Source organism: Manis pentadactyla, chromosome 2, assembly GCF_030020395.1.
Source record: "Manis pentadactyla isolate mManPen7 chromosome 2, mManPen7.hap1, whole genome shotgun sequence".
Lineage (NCBI taxonomy): Eukaryota > Metazoa > Chordata > Mammalia > Pholidota > Manidae > Manis > Manis pentadactyla.
In genome coordinates, this window is record NC_080020.1 from 176,843,276 (window position 1) to 176,868,682 (window position 25,407).

At 36.3% G+C, this 25,407-nt stretch overlaps 2 protein-coding genes across 5 annotated transcripts in view; both read right to left on the minus strand.

Moving 5' to 3' along the window:
• Window positions 1-12,727, minus strand: part of GMCL1 (germ cell-less 1, spermatogenesis associated) — a 49,646-nt gene extending 36,919 nt beyond the window's left edge. For all 3 annotated transcript variants that reach the window (XM_036908270.2, XM_036908271.2, XM_036908269.2), the window contains exons 1-6: window positions 12,292-12,727; window positions 6,835-6,958; window positions 4,736-4,832; window positions 3,579-3,676; window positions 1,009-1,121; window positions 341-406 (exon numbers count right to left, since the gene is read on the minus strand). In XM_036908270.2, the coding sequence (XP_036764165.2) occupies window positions 341-406; window positions 1,009-1,121; window positions 3,579-3,676; window positions 4,736-4,832; window positions 6,835-6,958; window positions 12,292-12,551 (758 nt within the window). In that variant the 5' untranslated portion in view covers window positions 12,552-12,727. The remainder of the gene's footprint in view (window positions 1-340; window positions 407-1,008; window positions 1,122-3,578; window positions 3,677-4,735; window positions 4,833-6,834; window positions 6,959-12,291) is intronic.
• Window positions 12,728-15,487: 2,760 nt separating this feature from the next.
• ANXA4 (annexin A4) overlaps window positions 15,488-25,407 on the minus strand; it is a 57,665-nt gene continuing 47,745 nt past the window's right edge. For both annotated transcript variants that reach the window (XM_036908268.2, XM_036908267.2), the window contains one exon: window positions 15,488-16,532. In XM_036908268.2, the coding sequence (XP_036764163.1) occupies window positions 16,473-16,532 (60 nt within the window). In that variant the 3' untranslated portion in view covers window positions 15,488-16,472. The remainder of the gene's footprint in view (window positions 16,533-25,407) is intronic.

Below are 25,407 nucleotides of genomic sequence, written 5' to 3' on the forward strand. Positions count from 1 at the left end.
AAACTGGTTTTTAGAAATAAATTTTTACATACTCTAAGAGGCCAGCAAAGGTGAGGTTAACACCTGAGATTTTACTATAGTTTTATAGCAGCAATGAATGTTCCTAGGAAAATTGGCTAAGACAGTAAACACACACATCATTTACAGTCAAAAAGAAATTTGAGCATTTCTTCAGTTCATGGATGTAGTCAAGATACCTTGATACCTTGAACAAGATACCTTGTTCACTTTCTCATAAGTAATACATTTTTGTTGTATACACAAATATCTTGCATACTTAAAAAAATGAAAAACATTATTTTAGGATGAGTAATTACAAATTTATTTAAAATTCAAATACCTGAGTTCTTTAAAAAGTTCGACATTCTGGTGTGTCATCAAATTATTTAGAAGCCATTCAAGGCATCTGAAAATAAAAAAATGGAATTATGACACTATATATCATGTATTTATGATTTACTAAATAGTACCTACAGTTAAAATAAAAACAGAATATTAGTCTTCCTAGGACATGCTCAAATTTTTTAACAACTGGAAATTTAGTATTGTTTTTGTCAGTAGTTAATAAGGGAATATTCTCTTTATATTAATAACAGCATTTCTAATTAAGAAAACCTTATTTCATGTTTGTGTTAAATGGTTTATGAAAGGGTTGGTATACTTCTATTACCTTCTCTATAATTTGAATATGGATACTGCAATTCTCAAGAGTTAAAAACTGTTAACAGTAGCTATTATGTCTACTACTTAGTAAAAATTGAATAGAAAATGAACTGTAAAAAGTAACCATAGTTTTTATAAGCATGTAAATCTCACCCATAGCCACTTACAAAGATAACACTTGTGAGGAAATTATTAATTAATAAGCCCAAATGTAAAAAGGAACTTTATATAACAAAGTTCTAGTCCCTTTTTTTTTCTTTCTTAAAACTATACATTCTTTTAAGAAACCAAAACAGCCAAATTCCCAAAAGTGGGATGGGAGGAAAAACAAGAAAGGTAACTCACTTTTTCTTTACAGAATCTAATCCATAGGTCCCTGCTGATGTGTAATAGCCACATACAGTTTTCACATTAATTGTTTCCTTCATTGTCTCACCACACTGCTGTATTAAACCATCCTGTAAATATAAATAAGCACTGGAAAGGCCCATTTCATGTGGGAAAAATTAGCTCTGAATATGTGCTTTTAAGTATTAAAAAGGAAGAAAGAAAACTCTTTAAGTGCAGCAAGCCTAAGTTTTTTATAAGGCCAGTAAAAATACTGAAAAAAAATCCAGCAAGTATCCAACTAAATACTTGAAATGGAAAAATAGATGGGAGAGGGCAAAAGCAGTAGGACAGAGATGAATATTGCTATCCTCTTTCTTTTCTATTCTTCCCTCACTGGGATCTTTGCAATATAAGCAGCAGCCTATCTGTTTTGTATGTTCTTTTTCAATTAAGACCTCTTTACATGGTTGACCATTGGATGAGCTAGGCAAGTAAACAATATGAATCATCAGAAAGTGTTTATTAAAGAGTAAAATACCTACAAATATCTAAGAGCTGCACCCAAAACAAATAAATTATTATAAACTTACATTGAAATTGTAATCTAAAGTGTCTATATAGATTTCAAATGAACTAAATTTGTTTAATATATGGAAAGACTGTCACTTCTTACTCAAATTTCTGAAACATATTCATCATGCAAGGATATTATTAAGTTAAACAGTTAGTTAGGTCATAAAGATAATGCAAAAAAAAAAGTGGATTTAGAACAAAACCAAAGGACTAAAGTTAGAAAATAAAGTATACTTACTGGAAATAAGTATTGAAAATATCAAAACATTTAAAAAGTCAAATGAACCTCAGCTAAATATATTTAGCAGAGTATTAACTTCAAATAAACCAGTATGCAAATGCCACATAAAAGGAAACTTAACTTTTTTAAAAGATCAGAATAAAACATTGACTCTATTAGGGCTTTAGACTTAGTTGGAAGTCATTCTAGACCCCTCCCCTTTCCTCAACATCTCAACTGCTACAAAGTCCAGTGGATTATCCCTGCTTATCTTCTCTGGTATCCAGTCTTTTCCCCTCCATGCTTATTGCTATTACCCTAATTTAGACTCGCACTTGGAATTGCTGCAGTAAGTTTTTATCTCCAAATGTTGTACTCATCGCTTTCCTTCAACCCATCTTTCACATTTTCCTGAAGTATTCTTTCTAAAATATAACTGTCTTTCCCTGATTAAAATCTTCCAAAAGAAGTACTTGTATATAAAGTCTAAACTTCTTAAAAGATATAGAGGGACTTTCATGATCTGGCCTCTGCCCCCCTCTCTCCAACCCTTCTTATGTTCTATGCTAGAGCATGTTCCATTCAGATCTTCTAATCCTCCACTGTTTCACATCTCTGGGTCTCACTTTGCTCTGCATGAAATGCTCTTCCTTTCCACCTTCTTTGCAAGATAAATACAATTTCAGTTTTCAAGGCTTAACCTCAAACATAACTGCCTTCTTTGATACCACCAAGTTGAACTGACCATCCACTCCTGAACTGACTATTTTGAGCAACCACTGAATCCTACAGGACATTTATTATCATACCTAAAATATTGGACAACTCTTATTATACTTTTAGGTCTGTATATCAACCCTTCATTCCCTATTCTACACACACATACTGCAAGCTCCTGGAAGGTGAGGACTGTATCTTAATATTCCTTTGCATATCTGTGCCTTGTTTGACACACTGCTTAATATACTTCCATTGAATGAACAGATCTATCATTGTACCAATAGATTATATAATTTGTGTGGTTTATACCTATTTTATAATTAAGATAAAGTTTACATTGTAGGCATTCAATGTTTTGAACCTATGAACTAAATGAATTAGTAATCATAAGCCATGTGTTTAGTGACAGTCAAGGTAAGTCAGTAATGAATTGAAATCTGTAAACAGATTTAGACAAGTAAATTTTTTTTATGCACACAAAATTTAAATGATATTACACATATTGTTTATCTCATATTATACATATTGTTTACCTTATTTTTTAATAAAGAGCTCCTTTATTCTATCCAACATTGTATTTCATTGTATTCACATATTTTAGTATTTTAACCAGTCTCTAATAGCTAATTGTTTAGATTATTCATATTTTTAAATTCTTTTAAACAATGATGAAATTGCACTGTTAATATTTCTGCATTAGGGAATTGCAAGTAAGTCAGTGGAGCATGTGGAAGGTGGCAACATAAGACTGGTTGTTCCATTTTTTTCATTTTCTTCCTCTTCACTTGGCTTCTAATTTATGGCTAGGTAGATAAGTAAATTATTTACCCATTAGAGTCATTCTAAGATACTTGCACAGAATAGCTTCCATTCATCCTACAGACACCATGAACCCCTTAGTTGTAATTAATTGCTTTTGGTTAAGCATTTTAAATGACTTATCACAAATGACATATTTATACATTTAATTTTAATTTTAAAAATTGTAAAAAACTAAGCTTTATTTTTGTCTTTGGATCTTTAAAACAAAGATACAACTATGGTCCTTTCTTTGAATAATACGCATACTTACCAACTGCAGCATACAAGCTGCTGCCAAAATGGCAATAACTTGACTGGGCTTTATTAAGACATCATCTCGATACAGTGAACCAAAGGCAACCTGCAAGGCTGAAAGCAGAAGTACACAGGTAGGCTGAATCAACAATTTTATCTATAGTAGTGTTACAAAGAAACATGACTGTTTTCACACACTAAGACATATGTCTAGGTCTGGTATGTACATAAAAGGATAAAAGAAGTACCACTAATTAAATGTAAGTAATGGTTATTGACTGATGGTACTAATTTAACAACAACATTATAAATAGCCATGTATTCTACTAAATTAAGCTGGATTGTTCTAAATCTAATTTTGACATTAGTTCATGGTCAGAATTAAGATACCCTTGTAAAAAAGTTTTATAAAGATACCATGTGTATATCTCATTAAGTACAACTACACAGACCCAGTGATAACTATAACCCTGGTGCTTTCAGTGCTTCATCACTGGGGCATGTGGAATAGCTCCTGGTCATGTCTATGCAGCCCTCTCGCCCAGCCACAACAGCTACCTAACTGACCATCCTTCTTTCCACTGCCACTCTTGTGCATATCCCATGGTTTGCTTTAGAAACATTATTAACTTTTCTCTTTGCCAAATGGTGAGTAATGGGTATTTCTACTCGGGCTAGCAAAGAGGGGAGCAGAAAAAGCACTGGAATAGGAATTAGGAGAACTATAATCTGAACTAGGCTCACTCAACTGCTCTGAGACCTAAAATAAGTCCCTTAAATCCTCTGGGCCTCAGATTCCTCATCTAAGAACTCACAGCTCCCAGAAAAGGTCTTCATATATAAGGAATAATCAATGAATATAGTTTACTAGGTTTTCTATGTAACTTAAAAAATGGTCATACTTTTCCTTCCTTCACAATACAGCCTCTATATCCCAGTCAGATATATTTACAGATGTAAATAAACTGATTGAGAAGGGCCACATGACTAAACAGATTAGGGATAGGCAGATCAGAACTGATATTACTAAGGAGCAAATCAGCCCCTGGGGTGTTGAATGGAGCTTTTTATTGCAGCCTACAAGGTTAGAAGGAAGTATGTATTTTCTACCAAAAGAATAAAAAGGTTATGATTTTAATGATTCTGTGTAATAGTAATTATGGTGGCAATTACCTTCTATATCAATATTCTGGTCAGGAATCTCCAGTTCAATAATATTCATGCTGGATTCTTTCCAAGAACCACTGAACATACTAGAAAAGTAGCCAGACTTTAAAAAAGAAAAAATATTATTCAGTACTTTCTGTGTCTTTCAAATTACTTTCCCATTTCTAACTCTAAGCAATTTTGCTATCAAAACTAAACTATCATATTCAGGCGAAAAAGAACTGACAAATATGTCTGCAGGAGAAAAGGAATTAAGGTAAGGACACTATTGGGTGTATCAAAATACTTTCAGGTTAGTACTAATTTAGTGAATACTAAACCATATTCTCATATTATTATCTACACTGAATTTCTATATTACTATTTGAACCTCATTAGCTTTTTACTTAGTTAAAAAATTTCTGAATATATTATATGTATATAATACATATTTTTCCTTCTTGATGACATTCTAAATTCAAGCTTAGAAACTATGTCACATACTTAAGTATTTCTCATAAAAATATGCCAGCACTCAAGGTGGAGACATAATAATGCACTGAGAAGAGATAAAAGAAGACTAACTTAAAGAGGCCTTCTAACTGTTGAATGCTTACTGTATCTCAATGGCTATAAAGTGGGCTCCAGACCAGTCCAAGGCAGCCCTAATAGGATGATCACCAGGAGATTAGGGAAAATCTAAGGTTTGGGTTTATCTAATCATAAAACTCTAGAATGGACTTGAATTCTTAGAAAGGTACCAGAATGGATGAAGTCTTTACCTTCTAGAAAGACCTCTCATAATTAAAATTACTTTGGAATGGATGAAATATTAATTTGTTTCAAAAATTTTACTGAGTACTTCCTACGTGTAAGGTACTGTGAATATGGCAGTAAACAAACTGAGTTTCTGTCCTGAGGGGGCTTATATTTTAGAGCAGTGGCTTGCACTGTAATCAACCACATTTCTTTTGAGAGAGAAAGCCTTAACAGAGGCAGACTCATCTTTAAATTCAGCAATCTGCCCTCAGATATTAAAAAGAAAGATAGGGAGCACATCCTCAAGTTGAGACCAATATTCTGATATAGTCTCGGGGCTTCATACTTCAAACCAAAGTAAATCTGTTTTAAAAAATTAAAATAAAAACATGACTAAAATGTAAGAGAAAAAATTCCTTTCAAATGTTTCTACTAAAGAATCTTATATTAATACTCTCTTACCAGTAATTACTGTCAAACAGTAAAGAAGAAAAGAGAAACATAGCTAGCCTCCATAGGATAACAACTGAATTGTTTACTTTTCTGTTCCCAGTGCCTAGGACAGTGACTTGAAGAAAGAACAGAAGGATTTGCTGAAGAAACGATTCTAGTAATGGTTATTTTTTTGATGGTGCATTTAATAACATAACCATCCATGTATTCTACCAAATTAAGCTGGATTCTTCTAAATCTAATCTCGACATTAGTTCATGCTCAAAATCAAGACACTGTTGGAAAAAGTTTTATAAAAATATCCCTCAGTAGACCAATACAGATCCAACGATAATTATAATCCTGGTGTTTTTGGTGCTTCATCTTTTATATTAAAAGATTAAGAGAAAGTATTTGAGCCATTAGAGCAACATTTCCTTTATTTTGAAAGATATGAATCTTTAAAATGGAGGGACAGGTAGTAACATTTTCAGCATATAAATCAAATAGGTATATCACCTAATTGACTTAGTCTATGTACTGTTTTGGTCTTGTCTTTAACTGTATTTTCTAGAAGGAAGAGTAAGTATCAAGAACAAATTCAGCAATCTTAACTTTAATGTTAACATTCTTTTCCCTAACTTTTCCCTTTTCAACAGAAGGCACCAAAATAAGCACCTTATTGAAGTAATGACAGAAAGGTATTACTAGGCTGCTATGACAGTGAAAATTCAAAATCTGTTTTCTGGACCAAACTGCATTTTCACTAATAATGTCTGTCATATTTCTAATAAAACAAGGCTCCTCATCGGATAACAGTACTTCCTTCAGCTACTGTCCATGCAGAAGATTACTGTGAAATGCTATGAGAGTGAACATGACTTAAAAGAGTTTTTTCAAGTGACCACCTTGGTTACTCAAATTAAAATACTTACTTGACATAAATATATTTTGTGTAGGCTCCACTCTTCTCCCAGAGCACAAATCTTAATGTCACTATTTTCACCATTCAAAAATAATGTCTGATAAATATATTTGGATGTACTCTTTAACTTTTTCCTGTTAAAAGAAATGCAAATGTTAACGTGTAAGATTGAATGTTTTACTGATTCTGCATGTAACTCAAAATAATCCTTTTGTTCAGTTTCTATTAAATATAGACAACTTGTCCATTATCTGAAACGATAGAGGATATTATATATTCAAATTTGTTCACATATGAAGAGTACATTAAGAAACTAATAATAGTGGTTATCTCTAAGGTACTCTATTCCCCAGAGAGATAATGGTGGCTAGATCGGGGCAGCAAAGGAGGGAGACCTTTTGCTATATACCTTCTTATATTTTTCTATTTTTGAATTAAGTAAATTATCTAGCCATGTGGTGATTTTTTGCTTATTTCCTCATTTAAAAATCGGTACTACGGAGGATCTCATAATTGCAGTAATACAATATGAAACCACAAAAGGGAGAACAAGAGTAAACATTTCACCTACCCAAGTTATTTTAAAAATAATTTACATTTAATCTTATTTTAGTACCAACTTATTCTTAAACTAGTTAAAATGTTTTTTTTTGTCCATTGGACAAAATGGTTTTCAGCCTTACACCAAAGGTTTTCAAAACTATGCTCAGTGAAGAAGTGTCTTGGGGTCCCCCAGGAGAGCCACAGTGTGAACTCCGGCATCCTACCCAACTTCAACCAGAGCAGTGTCGTATGCTCTATTTACAAACATCTTGGATTTCTGCAAAATTTAAAGGAAGAATTTTATTTTTTATAAGTTTGATTATCATTGCTTAAGATGGTTCAGTAAATAAAAGACAAGATTTAGGCAGCAGCTGATAAATATCTTTTACATTCCTGGTAAATCTTGACAGCTTTCCTAGTAGCTAAAATTTTTAAACCTTTTTAAAGATGAAGCAGTTGTTTCAGATGGTGTCTTGAACCAGTGTATTTAACATTTCTTCCCAAGAGACAGTAAAAATAGCACATGCTTTGGTGGTGGACAGACGGGTTTGAGTCTCAGCTCCACCACATCTCAGTTACCCCAGATGTAAAGAGGGTCTTAATAGTATCCACTTTATTAGGTTGCTGTGAGAAATAGATGAGACAGTGTAGTTTCTAGTTCCTGACAGCATTCTCTCCAAATTACATAAAAAGATTAAAAGTACAGAAAGGAATAAGCCCACCACAGCAAGAAGGTAGGGGTGAATCTATCACCTGACGAGAGACTTCTCTGGATCTAGAAGCTAGAAATATACTGGAATGGTAAAGAAGCAGTGAAGGCCACAGCTCGAAATACCATGAAGGTTGGATGTATGAAGACTGAAGCCCATCTGCATTTCAAAACTCCTGGGGTGCTGGGAGGATGAGGTCTCAGAGCAAACAAAAGGCAGAAGTGAGAAAGAAGTGAGGCAGAAAATGGGGAAACTTGTTCCCCTAATGGCCTCCTGCACTCTCTATGAACACAGAATACAAATAAGCAAGTACAGATAACTCAAGCATAAAGATTCCAAGGATTCTAGAAAGAAATAGAACAAATCTGTCAGGAAGATAAAAGACTTTAGTGTAGGTGTTGGTGCCCCCAAACAACCAATTCTTATTCTGGCATTTGAGGAATCTGTACTCTGCTAAGTTTCCAACCCATTTATCCTAACTCATCGTTCCCAAACTGTGCTGCAAAGCACCTGGAGCACCACAGCAAATTCAGGAAGGCCTGCAGAATATTTTAAATTTGAGAGAAAGACAGCAACATCTTTCATATACCATACACTCTACTACTATTGTTTGGACCTAACTATAAATTATTTCTTTAGGACCAGAGATGCCATGAGAAAAATTAGAGATACTAAGGGCTCTGTGCAGCAAGAAAGTTTGGGAATCTGTTCTAAAACAAAGCATGCCCTACCCATATCCAAATTAGTCTGCCTACTCAAAGGGGAGGCCTAGTAGAAAGAGATCTATTTACTCAATTTAAAACACCCCCCGGCAATTTCTCATTCTTAAATATATGCAGATAACCAAGGATCACCCAACATGAGGAAAATTAGGAACATTAAAGACTATTTCAAAAAAAGAGAGATACTGGTGTCAGAGGAAACAGAAATCAGGAAAAGAGAACTTAGAAATACAAAAACACCAAAGCATTCTAAATTAGTACATCTAGAAATATGAGTTAGTACATTTATGAAATAACAGAAATATGAGTTAGTAAATTTATGAAATAACAGAATTGTTGAAATTAAAAACCTGAAAGAGGCTGAATGAGAAAGTTAAGGAAATTTCCCAGAACAAAAAAAGCAAAAAAGACCAACAAAGTACAATCCAGAAAATCCAAAATCCAATGTAGAGGGGTACAAGAAAGGGAAAACAAAGGTAACAGGAGAAAGGATATTAATGAAATAAAGTTTTCCCAAACTAAACTAAATAAGGATCCGCCAAGTACGAAGACCCACACTTAAGAACATTCTAGTTAAATTCCAAACTACCAAAGAAAAATTCCAAAAGTTTCAGAGAAAAAAAAAAGTCACCTAAAAAAAGAAAATTAGATCAGCATCATTCTTCTCATCAACACTATAGGCTAAAAGATAATGACATCATATCATCAAAGATATGAAAAGTTATTTTAGATTGGATTTCCATACCCAGACAAAGGTTGAATAAAGTGAGAGACTAAGTTTACATTTAGATAAGTACAAGTTACCTCCTTTTGTACCCTTTCTTAGGAAAATACTTGTGGATGTAGTTCCTTAAAATGAGTGAGAAAGAAAGTTACAGGCTACAGAAAAGTGGATCCAACACTAGAGATGCAGTAAGTGCAGACCTGGAGAATAATGGATCCAGGCTGAAACAGGAAGACGGAGGAATTTAGGAGGGAGGTCTTGGATTTACAGGAGAGGGCCAGTGTGTTTGGACAGACAGAAAAATCTGAAGATATAATGAAGGAATATTATTCTTTTGTCAAAGGCAGGGGTAGTGGGGGAGGCAGTTAGAAACTAGAAAACAGAAAAGTAATACCAAAAAAAGGCATTGTTCCAATAAGATACAAATAAACAGGGCGTGACTTTAAGCACTTGATGTAATGTAAGAAAATGATTCCATTTTTTTCCCCTTTATTATTTTTATTAAGGTATAATTGATATGAAAATGATTCCACTTTACTGTGATGTTAGAAAATTTCTTCAAGAGAGAAAAAAGGTTGTGACACTGGACCCATGAAGTATGATTTATAATCTTAACACACTACTTAACTCTGCAATGAACAATATTTACATAGTTGTAACAATAAACACTGTTTACTAGATTCCAATTTTTTGGACACGATCTAGGGACATCAAACAGTTAAGTTTTAACAGTCTTGTTAATGTAAAACTAAACCATGCAGTTGAGGGAAGATAAGAATGAGGTGGAAGGTGGGCCTGGAAGCTAAAGCTTCTTAGGGAGTATTGGCTGAGGTGGAGTGCACACCAGGCAACTTCAGGAAGCATATTATTGTCAATATACAAATTCTATGCCTTAATATTTTCTTATACCCTTCATCCATGTTGGGCTGAGTAAACCAGTCATCTTCCATGATATACCACATACTAAATTCTGATATGCATTTTCTAATAAAGGTTTGCTTTAAAGGCTTCTCCATTCCAGTTCACATCTGGGTCAGGAGTTGGCAAACTTTTTAAAGGTCTAGACAGTAAATATTTCAGGTTTGTGGGCCAGACACCCTCCAAGCAAAACAAGTTTTGTCAGTAACCCAGTGGGCAGTTTCTGGCTTGCCAGCCTTAGCCTACCACATCTGAGCAAACTTCTCCACCTTCTAGTGGGCTACTGCTATACCTCCTCCAACATCTGAATCTCAGCTTGAGAAAGGTGGCCCGATTCTAGATCTGTTCCTTCCTTGGGTATACTGTCTCAGCCCTAGAAGTAATGACTGTTCCCTATACCCACTATTCCTGTATTCTTTAGAGATTTTTTAGTAGTTACTTTCCAGGTAGTTGTTAATAATGGTTACATTAAAATTCCCCTATTCAGATTACTTGATTTCTCTCGTTCAAATAGATCCTGACATGCCTATTTCAATGATGACATTAAATGTGAGAGATCTAAATACTCACAAAAAGGCAGAGATTATCCTATTGAATTTTTTTTTTAAAGCGAGACCCAACTAAACGCTGTCTACAAGATAACTACTTTAAATATAAAGACATGGGTGAAAAGGGCAAGGATGTTAAAAGACACAGCTTTTAAAAACTTATCAAAAGAAAGTGGTAGGGGCTCTATTAGCAGAGATTTTGTAATGATAAAGGAGGAAAATTTATCAAGGAGATATTATATTTACTGAGTTCCCATACCAGGCACTGAAAATTATATACCTTCTAATTGTCAACCCCCTTAAGGCAAGTAGTAGCTCTCCATTTTACTAAGGAGGAAATAATGTTATTAAGTGCAGAATACAAACTAGAACTCAGAATCTTAAAACTATATACCGACACTGACTCCACAAATACACTGACTCCAGAAATGTAACTTAACAATTTGACAGCGGGGGTTCATTTTTGTAAATAAATACAAGCACTCATACATAAAACTATATGAAAGATTTTATAAAATCAAACTATTAACAGAGGTTACCTACAATACTTTTTTTAAAAAAGTAACACTTTTGTAGCAAAAAAGACTCATCTGTGTGACCCTAATGATGACCTTTAAAAAAAAAAGCAACCAGATTGTTCATATGAAAACATTTTCTACTTATAAACTACATTCCAGTTCACAGGTAAATATCCTGTTTTTCAACTCTGAAAAAAAGTTTAAGCAAGCTGCAGAACAGCCCTACAGACGCATTCACGGCCAATGTTCAAGTACTACAGACTCTGAAAGATGGTTCCTAATAAGGAACAAAAAGGTACGCTACTGATAAAATTCACCTTTATGAGAGCTCCTGTGCACAATCATTTCCCCTACACCGAGTGGACAACAGGGATGCCCATCTCGAGAGAGACTAAATTCACGTGTCTGTACTACTTAAGACAACCGGATGCAAAACAACTTACTCTACTGCCACCCACTCCGGGAGGACAAAGGTGTATTACCGAAGGCCAACCAGTCGGTCGTGTCTAAGGATTAAAGAGGCGCAAGCTCCGGCTTGGCGTTGCTCCGTCTCACCTCGAGGCTGTTTACACCACCGCCCTGACAGCGTCTGTGGTTTAAAATCCACAGCACCAGGCGTTCCCACGGCGCTGCTCACCGCCCCAGCCCCGGGCCGGCCCGCACGTTACCGTCAAGGGCACGTCCGCTCCTCGCAGGCTGGGAAGCGCCGCACCCCCAGGCGCACCCGGCGCCGGCTCGCCCTAAGGGCTCCGGCGCGGGCGGTGTGGGCGCGTCCCCCACGTACCTCCTAGGGGTGTTGAGGAGCCGCTGCTGCTCGTCCCCTTCCTCCTCATTCTCGTCTGTCTCCGAGTCGGAATGACAGTGGCAAAAGGCCCCGCTGTTCCGCTTGCGCTTGCTGCTGCCGGCGCAGTAACAGAAGCCGTGGCCCACCGCATCTCCTTCGGTCTCCGGCCTGCGGGCCGAGCCCCCAGCCCCAGAACCCGGCTCCTGCTGGGCTCGGGCTCGTCCCGGGTGGCGCAGCACTCGGCTGCTCAGCGAGCCCATGAGCCACAGCTCCCAGGGACTTCAGGGAGTGCACCTCAGGGAGCCCAGCGAAACCCTTCTCCCGCCATGGCCCTGCCGCCGCCGGCCTGCACTCCACCCGGGTGCCTACACAGCCACCTTTCCACGCGCAGACCTGACCGTTGCAGCGGAGGATACAGCCTCCATTCTCCGCCCCGCCCACCGCGTCTCAACGCGCGGCGCGCCGGGACCGCAGGACCTCAACCCCCTCGCTTTCGCGACAAAGCGCGGGCTGGAGAGCGCATGCGTGCGGCGAGCCTCCGGAAAGGACTGGGAGAGGCGGGTGTGCGTGGCGGGTGGAGCATGCGCCCAACGGGATGCGGACTGGAGCGGGAACAGTGTGCAAGTTGAGGGATTTTGGCGTTCGGCCGGGCTGGGTCTCATTCTAGCTTGAATTTTGGGGTCCACCTACCGTTTAGTGTTACTTCACACACTTCTTTAGAAGTTTAGCAAGACAGGGAATCCAGACTCATTTATTCTTCCTTGAGCTCCAGATTCCTTCTGGGCCCTGTGTTAGGCAAGGGGCAAAAAGACGGCGCTATTTGGGCTCTTTCCTGGAGGTGCTCACCGCTTACTAGGATCATGCCCTAAGAAGGTCGGAGGCATGGCTTCTTTGGGGAGGAGGACCTAAAATGTGGCGTTTGGCTAGCCTTTGAGTTTCTTAAGCATCAGCTTTCCTTCTGTCCTCGATGGATTATGGCAAATGTTTCCTGCAGGCTGTTCCTTCCCTTCTCACGACAGTGGAGCGTTGGAACAGGGTCTGGTACCAGGACTGTCAGTGCTTAAGGGGCCTTATGGAGGCCCAAGCAAAATTTACAGCTGTCTACTTGGAGTATGCAGCCATTGCTATGGACTCTGGACAGCCAGCTGTTACTCCCTGACTCCCTTCTGCTACTTATTAAATATTTGTAATGAAATACAACGAACCACTCAAATAGAGTAGTATGTTAAGTACCTTTGGGCCCACACAAGTATGATTATTTACATTTGAATTATCATACTTCCTTTGATCCATTCTTTTAGGTAGAACAGTACAGATAGGCAGAAGCTATCTCTCCACCTCAGTCTTTCCCTCCACTGTGGTGGACACTGTCCTGAGAATGGTGTTTATCATTATTCCCATGTGTGTTCTTATACCCATAAGCAATATATATTCTTCTGCACATTTAGGCACTTAATCAAATGGAATCATATTGTACCTATCATTCTGAACCTTTCTCTTCTCCCAAAATTATGCTTTTGAGACTTATCCAACTGACAAGTCTGTTAATTTTCATTGCTTATTGTGACTAGCCCACAATTTATCTTTCGAAGGAGTTAGGTTGTTTCTACTTTAATGTTCTTTCTTATAGAGCAGCAATGAACACCATGTATAAGAGATTCACCAAATAGACTGCTAAAAGTGGATATGTTGGGAACTTTTCAATTTTATTGAAGCTACAGCCAAATTGTTCTCTGAAATGACTGCCCAATTCATACTCCCAACAGCAGAAAATGTAGTTTGCAGGGGTCCCAGTGGACTGAGTCTGACTCAAGTCTGAGAAATCTGAACTAGGAGAGGCTGGTTGAGACAGCTTGGGAAGGGGGTGTTGGCACGGGGAGGGCCAGAGTATTTTGGCTGCAAGATCTGTCTGCGTGCTCAGAATTTTGCAGCACAAAATATGTGCAAGTGTTTCCCATGGAAAATGTGTGGTTCATTATAAGACACAGCATGGGATCATCTTAGATTCTGTCCAGGAGTCTTGGGTGGAAGGACGAACAGACTTCAGCATAGAGAATCTGAAGGTATTGAATTCCTAGGGGCTGGAAAAGGAGAATAGCATTTGCCTTGCCCAAGGAACGGAAGATGAGTAGTTCCCTGGTGATGGGGTTGATAAAGGAACCCAGGAGAATGCCAACAAGAATCAGCTTTAAATGCTTGCTAATGGCACACAGTGCTGATCCTCTACCATCACAGCAGTAACAATCAGGTAGGAACTTTCTTGCTCACCTTTATTCTCCTCCCTCCTACTACAACCCTAGCTAGGTTGTGGGAGGAGGAGGGTATGGAAGGAAGGCTAGATGGAGGAAGAAGAGCAGCCCACCAAATCCCTTTTCCCAAAAACCAGCTAATTGCTGGCAGTAGGCCAGAGGTGAACGAGCTCTCAACTGTAGATCAAGTTTGGAATTTTGACTGGACATATTAACTGCTGAAATGACACTGTTTATGACCTGAACGGATTGCATGGTAGGACTTCTAAAACCTAAAAGTGACCAGAAAAGTCATGACTCAATCCTCTGAATTTTCAAGTAAAGACAGAAGAACTAGGCTCACTGAATAAATGATAGTGGGCAGTGAGAGAGAAAAACAAAGTTGCCTCTAGAAAGCTAGTCAACAAATGCAATTTAAAAAAAAATTCTGGCTAAGTAATGTATAATTTAAAGATGATACCAAAAATTTTGCAATTTTTCCAAAGCCAAATAAAGTTCATTTGAAAATTCCATATTCTTCTAGGTAGGTATCAAAGCAGAAGTTCTATTTCCTGTAATTACCTAGAATGACTAAGTAAAAAACTTTCACCAAGAGCTCAAGCTTGTAATAGGCAAGCAGAAAAAAATTGAAAAACAGATCTTTATATTTCGCCCATCAAAAGACAATGGATATTATAGAATGAAGAAGACAAGTATTAGTAGAACAGAGAACATTACTCATTTCCAGATAATAAATTAAATGTTATTTTATAACATTAAGTACTGTTTGGTGTATTTTTAACAGTTTTATGACAGTAAGTGCACATAAGACTAAATATGTTATTTTTTCCTGATGTTATAGTTCCTAAAAGAAACTGAGTAACAAACACAATTCTTCAAAAATATCTCCTTTCAGGCCCAGGATGAAAAACTTCACAAGTGAAAAAGTCTATCAGAGAAAGAATATATCATTTTAAAGACACCATGTTTTATTAAAATTATTTTTCCATGTTGTACACAAACTGAATTTCTGAATTAAATCCAAGTACAACTTCAGAGTAATCCTAGAGTTGAAAGGCATAGGTGAACATAAATTACTGCAAATCAACAAAATTGAAAAATATTTTAAAAATTATTTTTAGTACAAAAAAATTTCCTTTAAGTAAATTCAAAGCATTACACCATCAGCAGAATACTTAGTTTGACACTAATTTTTCCCCATCTTCAAGCTGGATTAAGATACTAACCATAATATTGTGGAATGTTCAACATTTATGTTTGGTAACCAGACACATGTATGATCTCTATAACCACACTTAGAATTTAATTTGTTCAGACAAGTTTGTGATTTTAGTGTACTTCAACCAGGACAGAATAAGTGATCTTAACATAAGATGTGATGAAGGAAATCTCCCATGCCAAATTTAATTAAGATCAACTAATGCTGTAGATAAAATCTAAACAAAGGAGGTTAGTGGATGCTTTCAAACTCTGTAAAATAGCAAATTGGACTGGTAGTCTTACTAACTAGATGCCCATAATTTCAAACCAAGAAGTTGCTTGAAAACAGAGTTAGGGAAGAAAAGTGATTTTAGAGCAGTCTTTCAGACTTCCACTTTAATAGTTTTTCACCAAAAGGGAAACACGGAATAATTTAATATATTCCAATTTCTGTGAAATGCAAACGAGAAAGCTGTTAAAAACATGGAGTACATTTTTATTTCTAATTTTAAATCTCCTTGTAAGTTTTATAAGCTTTGAAATGCAAGTACAGTTTTAAAGCATGGTAATAAGTATAGATGAATAATAATAATACAGTCTGTATCGTAGGAGGCATCTGTAGGCGTTTAATTGGAAATAAGCATTCTGAGATAATGCTAATAGCAGTGTAGAAAAATGAAGTTAAAAAAATGGAAAGTGTTGGGAATCCTCTTATCTTTCCTGGATTTTATTTTAATCATCTCCTCCACAGAGAATGAGCAGTACCTTCCTGTAGTCTCCAGATGTGTCACCCTGGGGACAAGAAAAGCAAAGTTATAGTCAGATAAGTAGGTTTTAAAATGCAATACACAGCTTGAGGTCTTCTAGGTTAACTTTTCAATCTTGTCTGGAGTTTTCTCAGAGATGTTTTTAAAAAAACATTTATTATTCTTAATTACAAAAATAATACTTGTTCAATGTAGAAAGTAAAGACATAAAAGAAAATAAAAATCATGTATAATTACACCATCTAGAGATTACAATTCTTAACATTTTGGTTTGTGCATATTCTTCCAGACTTTTTTCAATTTATACAGATTCCTATGGGAATTGTAGCATTTTTTTTTTTACTTAATATAGCCTATATCCTTACTTTAATAAGTTAAATATTCTTCTATAACATCATTCTTTAGTGGTTACAGGGTATTCCATTGTACACAGGCAAAATAACTTACTTGATTACCCCCTCCCTGTTGGATATTTATGTTGTTTCCAATTTTTCACTATTAGAAACACTGCTGCATTAAGCAAATCATAGTTAAATTTTTGGATGTTTTCTTGTTCATTTATTCAGATTTTTCATAAGATGGGGAATACAAGATTAATAATCGTGAATTTTCTTAAGCCTTTTAATATGGGTTGCAAAATAGCCTTGTAGAAAGGTGCTATAATTTCTACATATAATTTTTTTATGGTCTAAATAACAGATCAATTTTTGTTAGTGCTTCATTAGCACTAGAAAAGATGGGATCACTATAGGATTCAAAGTTTAATATGTATCTATTAAAATTAATGTTAATGTATCCTTGTTCATACTTTGCCTCATTGATCTGTCAATAAATAAGAATGTGTTAAAAAGTCTATCCAGCATAGGGTTTCCATCACTGTCTTCATTTGGAGCATCAAGTGTCTTATATATTTAAATGTAACACAATTTGGTACATAATGTTTCATGAAAATTTAACCTGTGTTGAGAATTGTTGCTTTTATCAACATAAAGTGATCTACTTTTACCTATTTAATGCTTTTTCTCTTAAATTCTTTTTACTTATAGTGTAATCCCTGCTATTCTTAATCCCAACTGTTCTTTTACGCTTCCTACATGTCACTGTATTTTAGCTGTTCCTTAGCATAGAGTAAGATTTTATATTTTTACCTAAATTGAGTTTATTTACTATTATAACTTACATTTTTATGTTACTTCTATCATTTCTTCTGTTATTTACATGTTTTATATTTCTGCTTTGCTCCTTTTGACAACTGTTACAGAATGGGCAATGCATTCTTTATTTTCAGTCTTTGCCAGTGTTGTAGATATGTGCTTATACACATGTATATTTGCATGTTTTTATATATAGAACCAAGTAATATAAATATATTTTATTTATAGTGATGTTTCCCCAAGCCAATCAGTATTTTTGTACCCCACCATTTTAGTGTCTGTACAGTATTACATTGTATAGATTTCCTATAATTTATCTGAGTCATCCCCTATTGGTTAAAAAATATATATATAATAAATTATATCCTAAAATGTATACCATATTATTTGTATAAATTATACAATATATAAAAAAAGTAAGGTAAATACAAACAATGCTTTGATAAAATATATTTAGTTTACTTCTTTCACATTTCATGAAATGATTTCATTCAAATGCACAGATTTTTTTAGGTGGTAAAAAATTTTTATGTATATACATACATACATACATATATATATATATAACAAAATTTGCTATTTTAACCATTTTTCAGCATATAATTCAGTGTCATTAATTACATTCTCACTGTGTAACCATTGTCACTATTTCCAAACCCTTTCATCACCTGGACTAGAAACTCTGTACCCACTAAATAAATAATTCTTCACTCCCCAGCCCTAGCCCCAGCTACTGGTGACCTCCAGTCTACTTTATGAATTTACCTATTCTAAATATTGTACAAGACTGTATATCAACACCTTAATTAAAAATAAACAAATATTTCACATTAAGTATGAAATCACATGGTATTTGTTCTTTTGTATCTGATTTATTTAACTTAGCATGTTTCCACATATCAGAAACTTCTTTCCTTTTTATGCATGTACATACCACATTTTGTTTATCCACTCATCTGTTCATGGATGCCCAGGTTGTTTCCACCTTTTGGATATTTTGAATAATGTTTGCATTGGTGAGAGTATCTGTTTCAGTTCTTGCTTTCATTTATTTTGAATATATACCTGGGAATGGAACTGTTGAGTGATATGGTAATTGTGTTTAACTTTTTGAGGAAATGCCAAACTGTTTTCCATAGTGGCTACACCATTTTACATTTGTACTAGCAATACACAAGATTCCAATTTTTCCACATCCTCACCAACATTTGTTATTCTCCTTTTTTTAAAAAAGTTTCAGAATGAGGAGACTGGAAAGAGATGGCATGAGAAGTGAGGCAGAAATCTCTTTCCAAAACCACATATATGAAAATACAGCAAATACAACTAATCCTAAAAGAGTGACCAGAAGGAAGACTGCAACAGATGGCCAACAGCTGGAGAAAAGAGAAGATCTCATGGGAAAGGGTAAAGTAACAAAGCCACAATTCGGAGGAACCCAAGCCCTTCCCCAACCCCAGCTCACTGGCAGGAGGAAGAGAAACAGAGCGGGGAGGGAGTAGAAGCCCAGGACTGCTGAATACTCAGCCCTGGAGATCTACTCCAGGAGCATGAACCCACATGGCATGGTGCTCTGGAGATTAGAGGGGTTGGAAAGCAAAGACAGGCAGAATACTCAGAGACTGAGATTGGGGAGAATGGGTAACCACAACCGGCCACTCTGGGACAAAAGAAAGGCAGGCCATTTGAAAGACTTCCCAGCAGTGAGAGGGGTGCTAAAGGGGCAAGTATTATACAGAGCTTGCTGCTAAGTAGAAATGACAGGTGGACAAAATCGTCCTAGCACAATCACCCCAGCAGGTTGGGAACTTTCAGCAACTTATGGCGCTCCACCCTCCTGGATAGCAACGTAGCGCTGAAGCCCCCTACTGTGATACACTGCCTGCCAGTACTTCCTACCAGCATGCACACCTGCTGCCTCCGCCATCACTCCAGACCAGCCGTAGGGTTGCTCCACCTACAGCAGCTACAGAAGCATAGTGCACAGGTGCCTCTCTGCACACTCGGCCCACCAGCCCTGGCAGTGGAGGCAAGCACTGTAGCTAAGCAGCAGGAAAGAGCTCTTTCCTCCCAGCAAGTGCCAGCATCGCACACCTGTGATGACCGCCATTGCTCCAGGTGCTGTGCAGCTCCAGAGAATACAGCTTCTGGGCACTAGAGGGTGCCACCTACACAAAGTTGTTATTGCAGAGTAATCATTAGAAATACGAATTGGCAAAAGCATCTTGGATAAACCACAATCACTCAAACACTAGAAAGAGGGCTCAGTGAAACTGAAATCACCAATCTTGATAAAGATTTCAAAAGAAAAATCATAAACATGCTCATGGAGCTACAGAAACATATTCAAGATCTTCAGGAGGACTTCAAGAAAGATATAGAAACTTTAAAAATACAGTATCTGAAATGAAACATACAAAGGAGGGATTTAGAAGGAGATTAGATGAGGTAGAGGAGACAGCAAATTAAATAGAAATTAGGTAACAGGAATACAAAGAAGCTGAGGCACAGAGAGAAAAAAGGATCTCTAGGAATGAAAGAATAAGAGAACTGAGCAACCAATCCAAATGGAACAATATTCAGATTATAGGGGTACCAGAAGAAGAAGAAGAGAGAAAAAGGGTTAGAAAGTTTCTTTGGGGAAATAATTTCTGAAAATTTCCCCAGTGTGGGGAAGGAAATAGTCTCTCAGGTCATTGAAGTGCACAGATCTCCGAACACAAGGGACCCTAGGAAGACAACACCAAGACATATAATTAATAAAATATAAAATATCAAGGACAAGAACAGAGTATTAAAAGCAGCCAGAGAGAGAAAAAAGATCACATACAAAGGAAAACCCATAAGACTATCAGCAGAAACCTTATAGGCCAGAAGGGAGTGGCATGATATATTTAATGCAATGAAACAGAAAGGCCTCGCACCAAGAATAGTCAACCCAGCAAGATCATCGTTTACATTTGAAGGAGGGAATAAACAATTTCCAGATAAGCAGAAGTTGAGGGAATTTACCTCTCACAAACCATCTCTACAGTGTATTTTAAAGGGAGTGCTCTAGATGGAAGCACTCCTATGGCTAAATAACTGTCACCAGATAAAATAAAACCCCAGGAAAGGAAGTAGACCAATTAATTAACTAACCAAATGCAAAATTAAATCAGTTACCCATAAAGTCAGTCAAGGGATACACAGAGTATAGGATATGACACCTAATATATAAAGAGTGGAGGAGGAAGAAAAGGGACAAAAAAAAAGAATCTTTAGATTGTGTTTGAAATAGCATATTAGCATGTTAAGTTAGACTGTTAGATGGTAAAGAAGTGGCCCTTGAACCTTTGGAATCCACGAATTCAAAGCCTGCAATGGCAATAAGTACATATCTATTGATAATCACCCTAAATGTAAATGGACTGAATGCACCAATCAAAAGACACAGAGTTACAGAATGGATAAAAACAAAACCCATCTGTATGCTGCCTACAAGAGACTCATTTCAAACCAAAGACATACAGAGACTAAAAGTGAAGGGATGGAAAAAGATATTTCATGCGAAAAATAGGAAGAAAAAAAGCAGGAGTTGCAATAGTTGTATCAGATAAAAGAGACTTCAAAACAAAGACAGTAACAAGAGACAAAGAAGGACATTATGTAATGATAAAAGGGTCAGTCCAACAAAAGAATATAACCATTATAAATATTTATCCACCCAACAGAGAAGCACCCAAATATGTGCAATAAATACTAACAGAATTAAAGGGGGAAACAATGTAATGTATTCATTTTAGGAGACTTGAGCATACCACCCACTCCAAAAGACAGATCAACCAGTCAGAAAATAAGTAAGGAGATAAAGGCACTGAACAACACATTAGAACAGATGGACCTAACAGACATCTACAGAATACTCCACCCAAAAGCAACAAGATACACATTCTTCTCAAGTGCACATGGAACATTTTCCAGAATATATCACATATTGGGCCATAAAAAGAGCCTAGATTGAAATTCTACCAACCAACTTCTCAGACCACAAAGGTATGAAACTAGAAATAAATTACATAAAGAAAACAAAAAGGCCTACAACACATGGAGGCTTACCAACATGCTCCTAAAAAATCAATGTATCAATGACCAAATTAAAACAGAGATCAAGCAATATATAAAGGCAAATGAAAACAATAGCTCAGCATCCCAACTTCTGTGGAACACAATGAAGGCAGTTCTAAAAGGAAAGTTTATAGCAATACAGGTCTATCTCAGGAAAGAAGAACAATCCCATATGATCAGTCTAAATTCACCATTAATGAAACTAGAAAAAGAAGAACAAATGAGGCCCAAAATCAGTAGAAGGAGGGATATAATAAAGATCAGAGAAGAAATAAATAAAATTGAGAAGAATAAAATAATAGAATTAATGACACCAAGGGCTGGTTCTTTGTGAAAATAAACAAAATAGATAAACCCCTAGCCAGACTTATCAAGATAAAAAGAGAGACTACACATAAACAGAATCAGAAATGAAAAAGGAAAAATCACTATGGATACCACAAAAACACAAAGAGTTATTAGAGAATACTATGAAAAACTATATGCTAACAAACTGGATAACCTAGAAGAAATGGACAACTTTCTAGAAAAATACAACTTTCCAAGGCTGACACAGGAAGAAACACGAAATCTGAACAGACCAATTACCAGCAATGAAATTGAATTGGTAATCAAAAACTACCTAACCCCTGGCCCATATGGCTTCACCACTGAATTTTATCAGACATTTAGTGAAGACCTAATACGCATTTCCAAAATAGGAAGGAATACTTCCAAACTCATTCTATGAGGTCAGCATCACTCTAATACCAAAACCAGGCAGACACCACAAAAAAAGAAAATTACAGACCAATATCCCTGATGAACACAGATGCAAAAATACCCAACAAAATATTAGCAAATCAAATTCAAAAATATATCAAAAAGATCATTCATCATGATCAAGTAGGATTTATTCCAGGGATGCAAGGATGGTACAATTTTAGAAAATCCATCAACATCATACACCACATCAACAAAAAGGACAAACATCACATGATCTGTCAATGCTGAAAAAGCATTTGACAAAATTCAACATCCATTCTTGATAAAAACTCTCAACAAAATGGGTATAGAGGGCATATACCTCAATATAATAAAGGCCATATACGACAAACCCACAGCCAACATCATACTTTACAGTGAAAGGGAAAGCTTTTAAGATCGGGAACAACACAAGGATACCCATTCTCCCCACTTCCATTCAACATAGTACTGGAGGTCCTAGCCATGGCAATCAGACAGCACAAAGAAATAAAAGGCATCCAAATTGGTAAGGAAGTTAAACTATCAAAGTTTGCAGATGACATGATATTGTACTTAAAAAGCCATAAAGAATCTACCCCAAAATTACTAGAACTAATAACTGCATTCAGCAAAGTTGCAGGATACAAAATTAATACACAGAAATCTCTTGCATTCCTATATACTAACAATGAACTAGCAGAAAGCGAAATCAGGAAAACAATTCCATTTACAACTGCATCAAAAAGAACAAAATACCTAAGAATAAACCTAATCAAGGATGTGAAAGACCTATACCCTGAAAAATACAAGACACTCATGAGAGAAATTAAAGAAGACAACAATAAGTAGAAATACATCCTGTGCTCATGGACAGGAAGACTTAATATTGTCAAAATGGCCATCCTGCCCAAAGCAATCTACAGATTCAATGCAATCCCTTTCCAAATACCAACAGCATTCTTCAACAAACTAGAAAAAATAGTTCTAAATAGTTCTAAAATTCACAAAAGACCCTGAATAGCCAAAGCAATCCAGTTAATATATGATAAAGGAGCCATGGACATACAATGGGGAAAAGACAGACTCTTCAACAACTGGTGTTTTCAAAACTGGACAGCTACATGCAAGATAATTAAACTGGATTATTGTCTAACTCCATACACAAAAGTAAACTTGAAATGGATCAAAGACCTGAATGTAAGTCATGAAACCATTAAAACTCTTAGAAGAAAATATAGGCAAAGATCTCTTGAATATGAACATGAGCAACTTTCTCCTGAACACATCTCCTCAGGCAAGGGAGACAAAAGCAAAAATGAACAAATGGGACTACAGCAAACTAAAAAGCTTCTGTACAGCAAAGGACACCATCAGTAGAACAAAAAGGCATCCTACAGTGTGGGAGAATATATTTGTAAATGACATATTCGATAAGGGGTTAACATCCAAAATATAAAAAGAACTCACATGCCTCAACACCCAAAAAGCAAATAACCCAATTAAAAAATGGGCAGAGGATCTGGACGGACACTTCTCCAGAGAAGAAATTCAGGCAGCCAAGAGGTACATGAAAAGATGCTCCACATAGCTAATCGTCAGGGAAATGCAAATTAAAACCACAATGAGATATCACCTCACACCAGTAAGGATGGCCAACATCCAAAAGACAAGGAACAACAAATGCTGGCGAGGATGCAGAGAAAGGGGAATCTTCCTACACTGTTGGTGGGAATGTAAATTAGTTCAACCATTGTGGAAAGCAATATGGAAGATTACTCAAAAAATTAAAAATACAAATACCATTTGACCCAGGAATTCCACTTGTAGGAATTTACCTGAGGAAAACAAGATCCCAGATTCAAAAAGACATATGCACCCCTATGTTTATCACAACATTATTTACAATAGCCAAGATATGGAAGTAACCTGTGTCCATCAATAGATGAATGGATAAAGAAGAGGTGGTACATATACACAATGGAATACTATTCAGCCATAATAAGAAAACAAATCCTACCATTTGCAACATGGATGGAGCCAGAGGGCATTATTCTCAGTGAAATAAGCCAGGCAGAGAAAGACAAGTACCAAATGACAAAGCAAAACAGAAGGAAAAAAACAGCAGCAGACTCGCAGACTCCAAGAAGGGACTAGCGGTTACCAAAGAGAAAGGGGGTGTGGAGGGCGGACAGGCAGGGAGGTTGACAGGGATTAAAGGGTATTATGATTAGCACACATAATGTAGGATGGGTCACGGAGAAGGAGGTATAGCACAGAGAAGACAAGTAGTGACTCTATACACTGATGGACAATGACTGTTAATGGGGTATGCGGGGGGGTAGGGGGGGACTTGATTATATGGGTGAACATAGTAAACACAACATTGCTCATGTTAAACCTTCATAAGATTGTACACCAATGATACCTTAATAAAAATTTTTTAAAAATAAAAAATAAAAATTATAGCCATCCTAGTAGGTATCTCATTGTGGTTTTGATTTGCATTTCTCTAATGATTACTGATGCTGAGATCTTTTCATGTGTGCTTATTGGCCATTTGTAGATCTTCCTTGGAGAAATGGCTATTCAAATCCTTTGTCATTTTTTAACTGGATTGTTTGTCTTTTTCTATTGAGTTGTAGGAGTTTTTTATATATTTTGGATACTAAACCCTTATTAGATATGATTTACAAATATTTTCTCCATTCTGTGCCTTAGTGCACTTTTATTCTATTTTATTATTTTCCCTAAGGAAATTCCTGAATATATAATAGCTAAGTAAGAGGTATAGTTTATTTTCTAAACATTTATGGCCAAGTTGCCTCCTTGAAAGGTTAGACCAGTTTGCAGTCTTTTCATAAGAGATGGTGAGTTTTCTCCAAGCCCTTCTCAATGCCGGTTATGTTCTCTTTA